Source organism: Muntiacus reevesi, chromosome 8 (genome assembly GCF_963930625.1).
Source record: "Muntiacus reevesi chromosome 8, mMunRee1.1, whole genome shotgun sequence".
Taxonomy (NCBI): Eukaryota; Metazoa; Chordata; class Mammalia; order Artiodactyla; family Cervidae; genus Muntiacus; species Muntiacus reevesi.
The window spans coordinates 49,404,242-49,421,259 of NC_089256.1; the positions used below are offsets into that span (position 1 = coordinate 49,404,242).

Below are 17,018 nucleotides of genomic sequence, written 5' to 3' on the forward strand. Positions count from 1 at the left end.
AACACAAACACTGTGATACTCTGAATAGCTCAGGCAGTAGGACTAGATGGAAACTGGGAGCCACAGTCCTTTCCTATCCTCAAAAAGCAGAGTCTGCTATTACTAAGTACAGTCTGAGATGCTGACATACAAAAGGAAGACTGAATCAAGGGTTAGGAGTAAGGAAAGGTCCTAATATTAAGAAAAGAATGGGGCTGAAGAAGCGTTTCTTGAAATTAAAAGAGATAACAAAAGTAGATGTTTAGACTGAGAACTGATGGATATGATGCTATGCTCACTTTAATCTCTTATCCAAAGTGTGACCTAAAAGTGGATGCTGAATTTCTCACTGTATAAATTTTCCTCTGTAGTGATGTGATTAAATATGTCATTGTTCCCAAGACTCCATAAAATGAGAATGCACATCAGCTTACTCACCTGCTTCCTTGATGTGCTTATAAACATCATCACTCCCAGCAGAAGAATAAGGGATGTCATCGTGAGCCACAAAATCAATCTGAAAATAAGGAAACATCATTAAAACTCAGGATAACTGCTACTTAAAAAGAACCAGGCAACACTCTGTGGCCCAGAAAAAAGACCACAAGGTGAAGCCAGGCCTCAAATGAACTTTTCTCTTTGTCTCTCCTTGCTCAGCTCATAAATTTCACGATTCTTTTACAAGTGATCCAACCTAACTGTTTATGGATCATAAACATGAAGCTAGCCAGTTTCTTTTCTAGTTGCTCCTCCTGGTTCCTGGAAGTGCTATCCTCACACTAAATACCAGTCACCATGGGTGGGAAATAGGCCTGGAGGATTTTCTGGTATGCTAGCTAGTGGATGGAGTCAAGAAAAGAAGAAAAGAAACCTCCCCATCCTCCTGGCTCTGTAAGAACTGGTCAAATAGGGTTTCTAAAAATATGAGAAAGAAGTCACTTCTTTGTTAACTGGTTTTTCTCTAAGTCTGTGAGATAAGTGGGAATATAAAAATAGCAACCAAGAGCCCCATAAAAGACCTTTAGGTCTCAGATCTATTTACTACTGTCAATACCTCTTGCACTGGGATCAACAATCTTTCTAAACCTCATTTATTTACTCCTTCCTGAATAGGCCATATCTACTTTATTAATATAATTGCTAATATCACCATACCCAGCTCCCAGAAGCCATTGTAATGTTATGCTCATCAGGACTATGTCAGGAACTCTCAGCTAACATATCAATTACCCATGAACAATCTGTCAGGGACACAAAGGCAGCAAAGTGAAAATAAGAATGGTGAGCGAGACAGACTCGTGACTGACGATATACTACTAACAAGGAGAGAAAAAGGAATCTGGGAGTCCCTCTAACCTCTTCTGCCTGGGCCTGCCTGGCTATGTTGCTGAGAATAATCTTGCTCTTCACCTTTGGTACCACTGGCTGCTAAATGATGATGCAGAAAAGCTACAGAACTATAAAAGGTCTGTCCTAATCCTAAATAGTTGTAACAAATATCCCTTAGCTTCAGGCCTACCCAAATACTGCTTTTGGAGCACTTTGGCTACTTTTGTTCTTTCCTGTCTCACTGAACAATTTACTTTCAACATTCTACACACCACTGTAGACAACTGACAACATGCTTGCCGGTTCCTCAAGCTTGAGGGCCTCCAACCTGACCTGGTAAGTTCTTCTCAGCTATAATCCCATCTTTTGTAGGAAATCTGCTTTTTTAATGTGGGAAAATAAAAAGGAGATAAGGATTTTTATAATACCAACTCACTGAGACAAAGTGAGAAACCTCCCTGGTTTCTGACCCCACATAATTTCTAGCCTGAAATTAAAAGTCTTGAAACTAAATTTAAGCCAATACAAGATAAGTCCATGTTTCTATATCTTATTTCCTAGAATGTGAGCTCCTTGAGAGCATGGAAGAAAAGTTATGACCAACCTAGATAGCATATTAAAAAGCAGAGACATTACTTTGCCAACAAAGGTCTGTCTACTCAAAGCTATGGTTTTTCCAGTAGTCATGTATGGATGTGAGAGTTGGACTATAAAGAAAGCTGAGCGCCGAAGAATTGATGCTTTTGAACTGTGGTGTTGGAGAAGACTCTTGAAAAACCCTTGGACTACAAGGAGATCAAACCAGTGCATCCTAAAGGAAATCAGTCCTAAATATTCACTGGCAGGACTGATGCTGAAGTTGAAACTCCAATACTTTGGCTACCTGATGAGAAGAACTGACTCATCTGAAAACACCCTGATGCTGGGAAAGATTGAAGGTGGGAGGAGAAGGGGACGACAGAGGATGAGATGGTTGGATGGCATCACTGACTCAATGGACATGAGTCTGAGTAAACTCTGGGAGTTGGTGAAGGACAGTGTGTTGTCCAGGACAGCCTGGTGTGTTGCAGTCCCTGGGGTCGCGAAGAGTCAGACACAACTAAGTGACTGAACTGAACTGAGATCATGGCTGGGGCTAGGTATACTCTAAAGAGGCTGGTATGCTGTGAGGATGGACACACCTATGGGGGAAAGGGTGGGGGTGCGTAGACTCCAAAGCTGAAGAGGTTCAATTTTTAGCCCTGCTAGAGTATAACCTGGTTATTTGACCTCTCTGGCCCTGTTCTCGTATGTAAAGTGGAAATAACTAATAACTACCCAATAGGACTTTTGTGGGAAACAAATGAAATATAATGGATGTAAAAGCACCTCTAAACTATCAAATCCAATAAAAATGTCAGGGATGACTATTATTAGAAGTAATAACATCATCATCTCTTCTATTTACAGAGAAGGTAGAAGTAAAATAAAGCTAGTGGAAAACTAGCCCAAGTACCAGAAGCCTTCAAAGTTGAGGGAATTATAAAACAGGGAATGGGAACATGTACTCAATGTCTTACCCGGTGTTCTGCCAGGAACTCTGGTGTCAGGGTCCAGGGGGCATTCCTCACCACCTCATCCACATAGCGGCAGTGCTGCACTGCATCATAGCGCTCATTTTCATTCATCACGGTGAAGCCTTTGAAGTTGTGTGTTAGCTCATCACTGCAAACTGAGTTTTCCACATCATAAGGTTATAAGTCAAAGTCCCCTTTGCTTAACCACACCTCGGTCACCAACCTCTACCATTTCCTAGGATTGTAACCAATCACCCCACTTGGATAACAGTATTTTAAATGTAGCTCAGTCTGGATAACAATGCTTTCTCTAATCCAAGATACACCTTCGGGAGCAACACTCACTATGTTCACACTTTGGAAAGGAGAGGATACAACAGAAGAATAAGATCTTTGGCTTGAAATGAACCTACTGTACATTTCTGCATCAATGAACAGTTTTAAAAAAATGTTTTCCTATTAGACTGGAAAGTGTCAGTTGCTCAGTCATGTCCGACTCATTGTGACCCCATGGACTGTAGCCCACCAGGCTGCTCCTCTGTCCATGGGATTCTCTAAGCAAGAATACTGGCATGAGTTGTCATTCCCTTCTCCAAGGGATCTGCCCGATCCAGGGATCAAAGCTGGGTCTCCCACGCTGCGGGCAGCTTCTTTACCATCTGAGCCACCAGTGAAGCCCTATTAGCTTGGATTGGACCACATAACATTTGCTTAGCAGACTTTTATACTTCAGCTGATTCAGAATGATAAACTGAGGGGCTTCCCAGGTGGTGCAATGGTAAAAAATCTGTCTGCCAATGCCAGGAGATGCAAGAGATGTGGGTTCGATCCCTGGGTTGGGAAGATCCCCTGGAGAAGGGCATGGCAACCCACTCCAGTACTCTTGCCTGGAAAATTTCATGGACAGAGGAGCCTGGTGGGCTAGAGTCCACAGGGTCATGAAGTCACACAACCGAGCATGCACAGTACACATACAAACATACAGAGTCATGTTAGGATGATCAACTGAAATCTAAAGTAAATGCTATTTTTAAGTAGGCACGAGGGGATCAGACTGCAGAAACCAGCCAAAACCAGTGAGATAAATCCTAGACATCTCAAGTCAATGAGCTTAGAGCGTCTCTCTCCAGGTTTATACAGTTCAGGTTTTAGTTACTTCATATTCTTCATATGCTTCACATTTTAAAGAGGCTACACTATATCCCTCATTTAAAAAACAAAATAAGAGTCGATGTACTCAGGTTATAAAGACAGGAGAAAAAAGGCTACTATAATTTTTTTCTGGACAGCACCTAAGTCAGCAGGTATTTTCTTACCTCCCACAATGAGGTATGTATTAGGGAAAAGGTTCTTTGCTTGCATTAGAGCCCGGGCATGACCAGAATGAAATAAGTCAAATATTCCATCTGCATAAACTCTCACAGGCCGTTCACCTATATCCAAAGGAAAGAATTTATCAGACAAACACACTGACTCAATACCTCATATTTAACAAATGGAAATGGCACTGTGTGACTGTTCCATTCTTGAACAACTCCCTTTTAAGGTGTTCTCTGGCTATTCACCTTAATTTGGGGTGTTTGGGGATTGTAAGGAGTAACATCACAGAATTCCACAGACCCTCTTGGCATCATAGCTACTAACTCTCTTTGTCAGCCTGGGTTTATCAAATTTATCAGGTAATTGGGTTTCTTGATTATTTTTTCTTGAAGTTATTTAAGAAGTGAAGGGAAGAGTTATACAAGAGACATATCTGAAACTTTAAAATCATCATTTTTGGCTTATATTTAAACTTCAATTATGTTTAACAGACTATAATTAAACTATACTCTGGCTGCCTGCTCTCTCATTTTCAAACTGTTGTGATTACTAATGACTAACACTTTGCTTTGAAAATAAAATACTTTGCTTTGAAAGTAAAGAGTGATCCAGAGGAGTGAGACTGAAAAAGAGGCAAGGTAAGCACCAGTTATCAATCTATTGCTTCTCAGTCCTAGATTCACCCTCACCATCTGCTCTATGGTAACAGATGGAATTTCTTCAAGCATTTCTCCTTGATAGTGAATATGTTACACCTTCTCAGTATAGGGTGATATAGAAAATACTTGAAAATCATATATAAATACTTTAGGACTTTATATTAGAGCTTTTCCTCTTCTCCTGTCCATTACTGAAAATAATAAATGACTGTCAACTTATTTTTAGTGGTAGTAGACTGTGAAAGAAAAAGCAGGAAATGATATCCTGGGGTACAAGACTAATTCTAAAGTCAAGTAAACACACTGAGAAAGAAACTGATATAGTGGTTCATCATGCTTCAAACGATAAATCTAATGAGTCCTAGGCAACCTATTTCCACTATATGAATAAAAGAAGAGTTGTTTCACTGTAGCAGCAAAAAAGAACAGTAGGAGCATCTGCATTATTTTTGGAAAGAAGGGTCAGAGCCTTATCAAATACACCATACTGAAGGTAGGGGTAAGATACATCTCCTTCCTGCCTTGAGGACAATGAATCAAGAGAGGAAACTGGTTCTCAGGAGGTTTATGGGCTTTTCTTTATAGATAGCTTTATCCATAAGTGAATAGTTTTTAAACTGAGAAATCATACACTGCTGTTAGAAATATAAACTGGTATAACTTTTAAGAAAGCAAATTAGCAATATCTGTCAAAAGACAAAGGACAAATGTTTATACCTTTAGCCCAGCTATTCCAATTCTAGGAATTTATCTCATGGATATGCTTGTAAATATGTATGCAGATTGCATTATTCTTTGCAGCACTGTTTGTAATAGCAAAAATTTGCAAACAACCTAAACTTCATTGGAAGACTGACTATGACATGATCCACCCGCTAAAACTGTGGGAAGACTTTGCTTATATTATTTGCTTAGATATCCATAGGAAATTGGTAATACTGGTTGCCTGCAAAAGGGATACTAAGTGGATGTGAGATAGTAGTGAGAAGAAAGACATTTCACTCTGTGTCCTTTTTCAATGTTAGGTCATGGGAACACACTGATTTTATAGGAAGTAAAATTTGTAAATAAAATAAATACACCAATACAACAAAAAACGGAGAAATAATATGATGGATTTAGGAGTAGGAAAAACTTATAGCTTAAGCTTGCCAACAAGCTACATTGCTATCTAATCTTAATCTCTTTAAGTATCAATTTCCTCACCTACAAAACAAATCAACACCCCCCCCTCCCCACCCAATCTGAGTAGTATAATCTCTTCAACATCCTAGAAATCATGACCATGCAGTAACCAACACACTTCTTTCTTTTCTAAACAAGTCCAGAGTAGTTATGATCTCACTTTATTTGATCCTAAAAGACAACAGATAGAATATAAAGCTTGAGAATATTGTACTGGTGTTTCTTTGCCATTAGTATATAACAAGGGCAAAGTGAGATGAGGGAGATTTACCTCAGTAAACACATTTCCTGGATAGTGGCAGTAGGACAGAATGTTGTTAACTGAGTGGCTATTTGCCAGCAGTTAAACATCCATATTAGGCCAAATCACTCTGAACTTTCTTGGATTAGCCCCAGATGTGCCTCTTGCTCTCCAGCAATTCCCCAGCACCCCAACCTCTCAATTCTCTATGTCTTAACCCCAAGTCTTTGGAAAATCCAGGCTTCTGTATTAATCAACTGACCAGGAGGGGCCACTGTTGAACTAAAAATCTAGGGAGAAAGAATGTGTTTTGCATTCTTTTACCAAGTGGCTACTGGCCAGGATGACTATACCCTTTGACCTACATCTGCTGTTCCAGCACATTATCAAGAGCAACTGGCTTTCACTTTCAAAAATGGTCTTGATTTGGATTATAAACTATAGTCTTCGCACTACTTCTAGAGTAAGTAACTAGATGTTCTCCTTTAAACAGAAAAGACCTGGGTTTCAATTTATTATTTCTTTTGATATATTCTCTCAATAGCTACCATTGAAACATTCCATCTTTAACAGATTTCCATTGCCCTTTTCTTCTTTTCTAAAAGAGAAAAAAGTCCTTTCAGCTTCTAAAAGAGACAAGAATAGGAAGTCAAGAGATACCTAGAGTAACAGGCAAATTTGGCCTTGGAATACAAAATGAAGCAGGAAAAAGGCTAACAGAGTTTGCCAAGAGAACTCACTGGTCATAGTAAACACCCTCTTCCAACAACACAAGAGATGACTCTACATATGGACATCACCAAATGGACAATACCACAATCAGAATAATTATATTCTTTGCAGTCAAAGATGGAAAAGTTCTATACCATCAGCAAAAACAAGACCAGGAGCTGACTGTGACTCCTTACTGAAAATTCAGACTTAAACTAAAGAAAGTAGGAAAAACCCTAGACCATGCAGGTAGACCTAAACCAAATCCTTTACGATTATACAGCGCAAGTGACAAATAGATTCAAGGGATTAGATCTGACAGAGTGCCTGAAGAACTGTGGATAAAGGTTTTTGACACTGTACAGGAGGTGGTGGTCAAAACCATCCCCGAGAAAAAGAAACACAAAAAGGCAAAATGGTTGTCTGAGGAGGCCTTACAAATAGCTGAGAAAAGAGAAGTGAAAGGTAAAGGAGAAAAGGAAAGAGATACCCATCTGAATGCAGAGTTCCAAAGAATAGCAAGGAAAGATAAGAAAGCCTTCCTAAGTGTTCAATGCAAAGAAACAGAGGAAAACAGAATGGGAAAGACTAGAGATCTCTTCAAGAAAATTAGCGATACCAAGGGAACATTTCATGCAAAGATGGGAACAATATAAGACAGAAACGGTATTGACCTAACAGAAGCAGATGATATTAAGAAGAGGTGGCAAGAATACACAGAGGCACTATACAAAAAAAGATCTTCATGACCCAGATAACCACAATGGTGTGATCACTCACCTACAGCCAGACATCCTGGAGTGCAAAGTCAAGTGGGCCTTAGGAAGCATCACTAAGAACAAAGCTAGTGGAGGTGATGGAATTCCAGCTGAGCTATTTCAAATCCTAAAAGATGCTGTGAAAGTGCTGCACTCAATATGCCAGCAAATTTGGAAAACTCAGCAGTGGCCACAGGACTGGAAAAGGTCAGTTTTCATTCCAATCCCAAAGAAAGGCATTGCCAAAGAATGTTCAAACAACCACACAATTGCACTCATCTCACATGCTAGCAAAGTAATGCTCAAAATTCTCCAAGCCACAGGTTTCAACGGTACATGAACTTCCAGATGCTCAAGCTGGATTTAGAAAAGGCAGAGGAACCAGAGATCAAATTGCCAATATCCGTTGGATCATCAAAAAAGCAAGAGACTTCCAGAAAAACATCTACTGCTTTATTGATGACGCCAAAGCCTTTGACTGTATGGATCACAACAAACTGTGGAAAATTCTTAAAGACATGGGAATACCAGGCCACGTGACCTTCCTCCTGGGAAATCTGTATGCACGTCAAGAAGCAACAGTTAGCACTGGACATGGAATGGACTGGTTCCAAATTAGGAAAGGAGTAGGTCAAGGCTGTATTGTCACCCTGCTTATTTAACTTATATGCAGAGTACATCATGAGAAATGCTGGGCTGAATGAAGCACAAGCTGGAATCAAGATTGCCAGGAGAAATAACAATAACCTCAGATATGCAGATGACATCTCCCTTATGGCAGAAAGCAAAGAGGAACTAAAGAGCCTCTTGATGAAAGAGAAAGAGGGGAGTGAAAAAGTTGGCTTAAAGCTCAACATTCAGAATACTAAGATCAAGGCATCCAGTACCATCACTTCTTGACAAATAGATGGGAAACAATGGAAACAGTGACAGACTTTATTTTCTTCACCTCCAAAATCACTGCAGATAGTGCCTGCAGCCATGAAATTAAAAGACGCTTGTTCCTTGGAAGAAAAGCTATGACCAACCTAGACAGCATATTAAAAAGCAGAGACATTACTTTGCCAATCAAGGTCCATCTAGTAAAAGCTACGGTTTTTCCAGTAGTCATGTATGGATGTGAGAGTTGAACCATAAAGAAAGTTGAGGAGAAGGAAATGGCAACCCACTCCAGTATTCTTGCCTGGAAAAATCCATGGACAGAGGAGTCTGGCAGGCTGAAGTCCATGGGATTACATGACTGAGCATATGTGCATATGTGCACGAGGGTGGAGGGAGATGGGTTGGTAGCAATAAACTGGTAGAACTTACAAGAAAAAAAAAAAAAGAAAAGAAAGTTGAGCACCAAAAAATTGATGCTTTTGAACCATGGTGCTAGAAAAGACTCTTAAGAGTCCCTTGGACTTCAAGGAGACCCAACTAGTCAATCCTAAAGGAAATTAGTCCTGAATAGTCATTGGAAGGACTGATGCTGAAGCTGAAGTTCCAATACTTTGGCCACCCGATATGAAGAACTGACTCATTAGAAAAGACCCTGATGCTGAGAAAGAATGAAGGCAGCAGAAGAGGATGACAGAGGATGAGCTGGTTGGATGGCATCACTGATTCAATGAACATGAGGTCTGAGCAAGCTTCAGGAGTTGGTGATGGAGCGGGAAGCCTGGTGTGCTGCAGTCCATGGGGTCTCAGTCAGGTACAACTGAGCAACAGAACTGAACTGAAAAGAGACAATCTTCTCATCTCTCAAGTCATACTCCTTTTATTTCTAAGTAGTGCATTTACTCCAAGATTACACAAACTTCCCTCTTGTACTCTCCCTTAACCTCCCTAAGTGAAAAGCTGGGGGCAGGGGAGGGATGCCTCTTGAACCAGTTATTGGTTTAAAATTCACTAATGATGGCATGTGTAGATTCTTTATTGGTTTATTCCTCATCTGGCACCGGCAAGAAGACAATCGATTACTTGGTTATTTAACATAACACTGAAGAGAGAGAATAAGATAAAGGAAAAAACCAGAGGTCAAATTGGCAAATTTTACAGGCCAATTTGGGACTATTTGTTCCACCCAAGATATAATCAGTTTGCTGATGGTCTTCTATTATTTATAACTGATATCTACAAAGAATAACAACACTCCAGGGTGAAAAGAACACAAAGATGGAAAAACTTAGGTTTTAGTTCCAATTCTATCACTAACTATTTGTTTCACTGTAGGGGAAACTTCACTTCTTAATTTCTATGGACCTTTATTCATGTATATAATGAAGAGACTATAAGGTATATAATCTCAAAAATGACTTACCTGTAAAATTCTACTATTATAAAACTTTTAGAAATTAGATTTACTATTTAGCATTTGTTAATTATAAGTGTCAAAACTTGGAAACAGTATACATATATATACATACATTTTTATCTTCCACAAGTGGTATGTGGCTAGATTAGCAACGAGGGTAATATAACTAATATGATGAGATCTGGTGAGGTACTGCAATTCTCAATGTGTGTCATTAGCACATGAAAAGTCTTTGCCCTCAACAGGCTCTACTGTCACATCTGAATGTGATCCCTGAACTGTCCAGTAGCATTCTTAAGTCTAACCTGCCACCACTACTCTATCACATACAGCCTGTCTTTACTTGGTGTCATTTTACTCTGCCTCATTAGCCTAGTTATTATTGAAATAAGAGGAGCCAAACCCCAAAAAAATCACGTCATAAATCAGAAGGGTTGTGATCAACATGAGCTATATCTAAACATTCTTCCAAAAGGATCACATTCTCTGGAATTTTGAGGACCTCAAAACCATACTATATATGGATAAGATACAGCCAAGGGGTATTAGGATCCTAGCCTGACACAGTCCAGCACTCATTTCACTACTTCTAAGTTACAACAAAGAGTAAACATACTAACACAATTAATAAGTATTTATAAATATATTCTATATACTGAAAATATATATAGATTTGTGGCTATAACCACCTCTTATTCCTGAGAGCTTGCCTAGGTTGAGTCCAGCCATACATTTACAGAATAAAAACCATAGTAATCAAGAAAGAAATGAAAAAGGATTGGGGAAAAAAGGAGAATTGGAGAACTTAAAGAGAAGTAAGAACAGATGCCAACAGGACTTTGTATTCATAACAAATGCTCGTGCAGTTTCTGTTTTATTTTTTTTAATTTTTATTGAAGGACAGTTAATGTTGTTAGTTTCTGCTATATAGCAAAGAGAATCAGTTATACATATATTCCCCTCTTTTTTTAAGATTTCCTTCCCATTTAGATCACCAGAGAGCACTGAGTAGGGTTTTCTCTGCTATACAACAGGTTCTCACGAGTTATCTATTTTATACATAGTAGTGTGTATAAATCAACTCCAATCTCCCAATTCATTCCACTCTCTCCTCCCCACCAGGTATTCATAAAATTTGTTCTCTACATCTGTGTCTCTATTTCTGCTTTGCAAATAAGTTCATCTGTAACATTTTTCTCGGTTCCACATATAAGCAATACTATACGATGCTTGTTTTTCTCTTTCTGATTTACTTCACACTGTATGACAATCTCTAGGTCTATATTCATGTCTCTGCAAATGGTACTATTTCATTCCTTTTTATGGCTGAGTAATACTCCATTGTATAGATGTACCACATCTTCCTTATCCATTCCTCTTTTGATGGACATTTAGATTGCTTCCAAGTTCTACTATTGTAAACAGTGCTGCAATGAACACTAGGATTTGACGATCTCTAAAACCAATTGCCCAAAACAGGGAAAGTATCTAGGATACATATTAATAATTTATGAGGCCAAAAACTGCTAATTAATGATGTAAACTAACTATACAAATAAAGAGTATGGGCTTTGAAAATAATAAAGAAAAGTCTTTGAAAAACTTGGAAAACTATAATATCAATAAAGATAAAATTAAGTGAAGAGCATCTCCCAACTTGGGGTATTTTGGTTCTATATCAATCAGTAGTATCATAGCTAGTGTACAGACGGATAGAAAGGAAAACTTGGGGGAAATTCTGAAGACTATTAAAAATGTGACAGTCTGACATCATCTGGCCTCTGAAAAAAAAAAGATTATACACCAGCTCAAGTTAATATTTTATCCTCTTTGTTCCTCTGTATCTCCAGCTATGGTGATAAAAGCCCTAAATGTGTATCACTATATCTCCTAGCTGTGACAAAAATACTGGGAAATAAGTATACAATAAGAAGAAAAAAATGAAATTTTATGGGGTACATTATCCTCTCAAATAGAACAGCAAGGGAGATGGGAGGAACACCTCTCTCAACTAGCTTTTCCAGGTAAACTGAGGGAAGAATATAACATAGGTGTATATTCCATAAATACAACTGAATGTTAAAAACAATAGTCAAACAAAAACATAATTCATCATTTACTTACAAGGAGTTCCTCTGCTGGCTTCTTCCATAGTTACCCTGACATAGGGCTTACTGAAGTCTACTTCAATTTCATCAGAAAAAGGCGCTGGTTGCCGTAAACCCTTTGGAAGAGGAAAATGAAGGAAAAGATAAATTCAATAAAATACTAAAAAAAAAAATGGTAGCTTGACAGAACAGTTATTAAACATGCTGTGATTAAAATTTTTCCTAAATCTTCGTAACTTTAAAAAGGAAAAAGATATAAGCATTCCAAAATGACAAGTGAAAGTACAACCTTTTACCAGATGGACAAATCATGGCATGAAAGATAAATGTCTTGATGGTGATTTCAGCCACCATGGTAGACAGTGGCTGGGAAGCTACACATAGTCCCAACTAACTAAGTCCAGAATGACAGCTGCTCTACCAGATGGTAGAAGAGCCAACCCTGAACTATGTGATGAAATTGCCAAAGTTCACAAGTGCATTTTCTTACCACTTAATTTAAGTGGTACGGAACTGGGAAGGCAAACAGCTGCCATGTTCTTTAAGTAGAATCATCACTGTGTAATGCTTTATACTGTAAATATGTTCTAATTCTCATTTACAGCCCTGTGAGGCAAGTATTATGATAGTTAATTCCCTCAATTTAAAGATGAGGAAAATGAGGTTCAGAGAAGTTATACAAATTGCATGTAATTACTCAGAGGCAAAGCTGAAATATGAATACAGGTATGCTCTTTTCCTCTTTGGAGGAGTTTTTGTTAAATTTATTTCTAAGTATTTTATTCTATTTGATGCTTTTGTAACTGTTTTCTTCATTTTATTTTTGGGTTGTTCCTTGCCAGTGTAGAGAAACGCAATTGGCTTGTAAGTGTGTATGTATATTGGTATGAGTAAGTTCAGTTGATTCTCATCTCCTGTGGCTTTGTTAAACTCAATTATCACTTTGAGCAGTTTGTCTGATAGATTCCTTAGGATTGTCTACATATGAGACCATGTTGTATGTGAATAAAGACAGTTTTAGTTATACCTTTCCAACCTGAATGTCTTTAATTTTCTTTCATTATCCCTTATTGGACTAGTTGAAACCTCTAGTACAATGCTGAATAGAGACTGCAAGCACATTCTTGCCTTATTCCCAGTCTTAGAGGAGAAGCAAGAAATCTTTCAACATCAAATATTAAGTTAGCTGTACGTTTTTCTTAAATGTTCTTTATCAGATTGAGAAATCTCTCTTCCTTTTGTAGTTTGTTGAGAGGTGTTTTGGGTTTTGTTTTTTTGGCCATGTCAAGCAGTTTGCAGGATTTTAGTTTGCCAACAAGTGATAGAACGAGGGACACAGCAATGAAAGTACTGAGTCCTAATCACTGGGCCACCAGTGAATTAATTCCTTGTTGAAAGTTTTTAAATGAACGAATGTTGGATTTTGTTACATGCCTTTTATACAATATTGGGACAATCATATTTTGGTTTTTTAAATTAATTATGGTGTATTAGATGCATTGACTTTGGAATGTTAAGCCAATCTTTCATTCTTGAGTGAGATTCTTCTTGATCACACTGTATAAATCTTTTCATATGTTCTGGGATTCAATTTGTTAATATATTACTAGGAATCTTTGCATCTAAGTTTATGAGGGATTTTGAACTATAATTTTCTTTTCTTGTCCTGTTTTTGCCTGGCTTTGATATTTGGTCTCATAAAATGGATTATGAAATGTTATCTCCTTTATTTTCTGAAAGTGTATAGGGTTGGTATTACTTCTTCCTCAAATGTTTGACAGAATTCACCAGTGAAGTCATCTGTGTCCAGCTTTATTTTTGTGGGAAGATTTTCTTAAAGACAATGCAATATTTCTAATTGGGACAGGTCTATTCACATTTTATTTTTCTCTTGGGTCAGTTTTAGTAATTCAGCTCTTTCTAGGAATAAGTCTGTTTCACCTGAATTGTCACATTTGTTGGCATGGAGTTGTTCATAATATTCCCTTACAATTTTTTAAATTTCTGTGGGGCTATAGTGATGCTCACTTAGAATTTTAAATTCCACACAGATCACATCATGACTGGGCTATATTCAGAAACTGGGAAGACACTTTTAATTTCAGATAGGGATATATTTTTAAAATAAGGTTTTAAAATGAAAATATATTTCTTTTAGAGATCACTTATATAAGCTTAATTTAAAATATGCCTAAGCTATAAGAAAAACAGTAATTTTTAGGAAATTTGCGTGTGTTACCTTTTTTTAGATGTTTTTAAAAAGAGGTTAAGAAAAGATGAGGGAGGGCTTCCCTGGTGGTCCAATGGTTAAGAATCCGCCTTGCAATGCAAGGGACACCAGTTCAATCCCTGGTCCTAGAAGATCCCACATGCTGTGGGGCAACTAAGCCCATGTGTCACAACTACTGAAGCCCATGCACCTTAAGCCTGTGCTCCACAACAAGAGAAGCCACCACAATGAAAAGCCCAAGCATCAAAACTAGAGAGTGAGCCCCCACCCACTCAACACAACAAGGCCCACACACAGCAACAAAGACCCAACACAGCCAAAAATAAAATTTTTAAAAAGGAGTAAAAAGACAAAGATCATAAGAAAAAAAAGAACAGACCAAGGACCCAAAACGTGTGATTTTCTGAAGTAATTAGAGATTTACTTACAGATTAAATTGACAAACACAATGTATCCTCTAAAAGTTAGTACTCAAAGAGATACTTGACAGTAATTTGTGTTTCTAAAAGTATATGCTAGTCACAAAATAAAACATATTCTATGATTCCACCTATATAAAGGTCAAAAACAGGCAAAACTAATTTATGGTGAATAGAAACCACAGAACAAAAAAACAGTCTGGGAAAAGTGGATACTGACTAGCAGGGGTGTGAGGAGGTCTCTGGATGTACTAGTTATTACACGGATATGTACACAAATAAATATTTATTGAGCTGTACACCTAAGGTTTATGCATTCTACTGTATTTAAGTTATACCTCAAAAAACAAATGCGATTCAGACATAAAAAGGAATGCAATACTGATACCTGCTACAACATGGACAAACCTTGAAAAAATGCTAAGTGAAAGAACCAACCACAAAAGACCACTTATTATATGATTCCATTTATCTGCAATGTTCAGAATTGGAAAATTCATATATAGAAAATAAATTACTGGTTACAATGGGCTGGAAGGGTTGGGGAGAAATGGAGAGTGACTGCTAATGGGTACAGGGTTTCTCTCTGGAGTAATGAAAATGTACTAAAATGTATTATGATGATGGCTACACAGCTCTGTGAACATTCTAAGAAACTTTGAATTGCACACTCTAAGTGTGTGTGTGAATTATAATGGTATAAGAATTATCACAATGAAGTTGTTTATATAAATAAATGCTTATATATAAAATATATGAAAGAAATAGAAAAAATTATGCTTATTAACATTAGTACATGTAGATGAAAGACAGCCTTACTGTGTTCTCTGAAATAATTCAAATGTCCAACAACTGATGAATGGATAAACAAAGTAGTATGTCTATATGGATTCACTTTTAAAAAGGAATGAAGTACTGATAAGCACTATCACCTGGATGGACCTTGAAAACATTGTGCCAAATACAAGAAGCCAGACATAAAAAAGGCCACATATTGTGTGATTATACCAAATGTCTGTAACAGGCAAATCCCTAGAGAGAGAAAGTAGATTAGCGGTTGCCAGGGTATAGAGGGAGGGGAGAATGAGGGAATGATAGCTAATGGGTATGGGATTTCTTTCCGTGGTAGTAAAAATATTCTGGAATTAGACAGTGGTGATTTAGTGTAAAAAACCACTGTGAATTTTTAGTGTTAAAAACCACTGAATTGTACACTTTAAAATGATTAAAATGGTGAACTTTGGGCTCCCCCGATGTCTCAGAAGGTAAATAATCTGCCTACAATCAGGAGACACGGGTTCGATCCCTGGGTTGGGAAGATCCCCAAAGGAGAAAATAGCAACCCACTCCGGTATTCCTGCCTGAAAAATCCCATGGACAAGAGGAATCTGGCGGGCTACAATCCAAAGGATGGCAAAGAGTTGGACACAACTGAGTGACTAAGCATAGCACAAAATGGTGAACTTTATACTATGTGAATTTTACCTTAATTTTAAAAGGTACATTAAGTATTCTATCTTTCATAACTCTGCTTCTTCAGTCCTCCTTGTAGAAGGCAATGCAGCTGTCCCTTCTGGCTAGAGTTTGTGCTGAATTGATTCCTCCTAAGTATAGAGAATGAAACCTAAGGTTCTTCAGCTACAGCAGATCAGAAAAACCTTTAACTGTCTCGAGCTGCCTCCAGTTAGAATGAGTAGTATTTAAAAAACAAACAAACAAAAACCACCCTATTATTCTCCTCTCAGAAAAGTGTCACTAAAAGCTAAAGTTTATAAAAGTAGGACCAAGTATTTCTTTCAACCTATGTTCTCCTAAAACAAATCTCCTTTATTTTAACCTCAAATGAATCCTATGGAATATTAGAGCTTTCAAGTCTTCTGATTCTCTGGTGGCAAAGTACAAATGAAAGGGCAAGCCTTTAGGACCTAAAAATCGTTAGGTCTAAATTCCAGCCCTATCACTTAATAGCAGTGAAATCATGGCAAGCTTCTAAAGCTTTCATCTATAAAATGGAAGACAGTAATACCTGCTCCATAAGTTTGTTATGAGGATTAAATAAAATAGCATATGCAAAGTAACTAGTATAGTGTTTCACATACAAGTAGTCACTCAACACGTCTACATTAGCTCATTCTCTCTTCCTGTTATGAAACACAGGTTTCTTTATGCCAACAAAATTAACAAATCTGTATTAATCTAAGAGGTTAGCTTCTAAATGTTATATACA

At 37.7% G+C, this 17,018-nt stretch overlaps 1 protein-coding gene across 5 annotated transcripts in view; it reads right to left on the bottom strand.

The window, feature by feature from the left end:
- Positions 1-17,018, bottom strand: part of PCYT1A (phosphate cytidylyltransferase 1A, choline) — a 43,582-nt gene that overhangs the window by 3,881 nt on the left and 22,683 nt on the right. For 4 of the 5 annotated variants that reach the window (XM_065942172.1, XM_065942171.1, XM_065942170.1 and 1 more), the window contains 4 exons: positions 12,159-12,258; positions 4,181-4,297; positions 2,868-3,019; positions 418-496 (listed from right to left, as the gene is read on the bottom strand). In XM_065942172.1, the coding sequence (XP_065798244.1) occupies positions 418-496; positions 2,868-3,019; positions 4,181-4,297; positions 12,159-12,258 (448 nt within the window). The remainder of the gene's footprint in view (positions 1-417; positions 497-2,867; positions 3,020-4,180; positions 4,298-12,158; positions 12,259-17,018) is intronic. The other variant, XM_065942174.1, reaches the window with a different exon arrangement.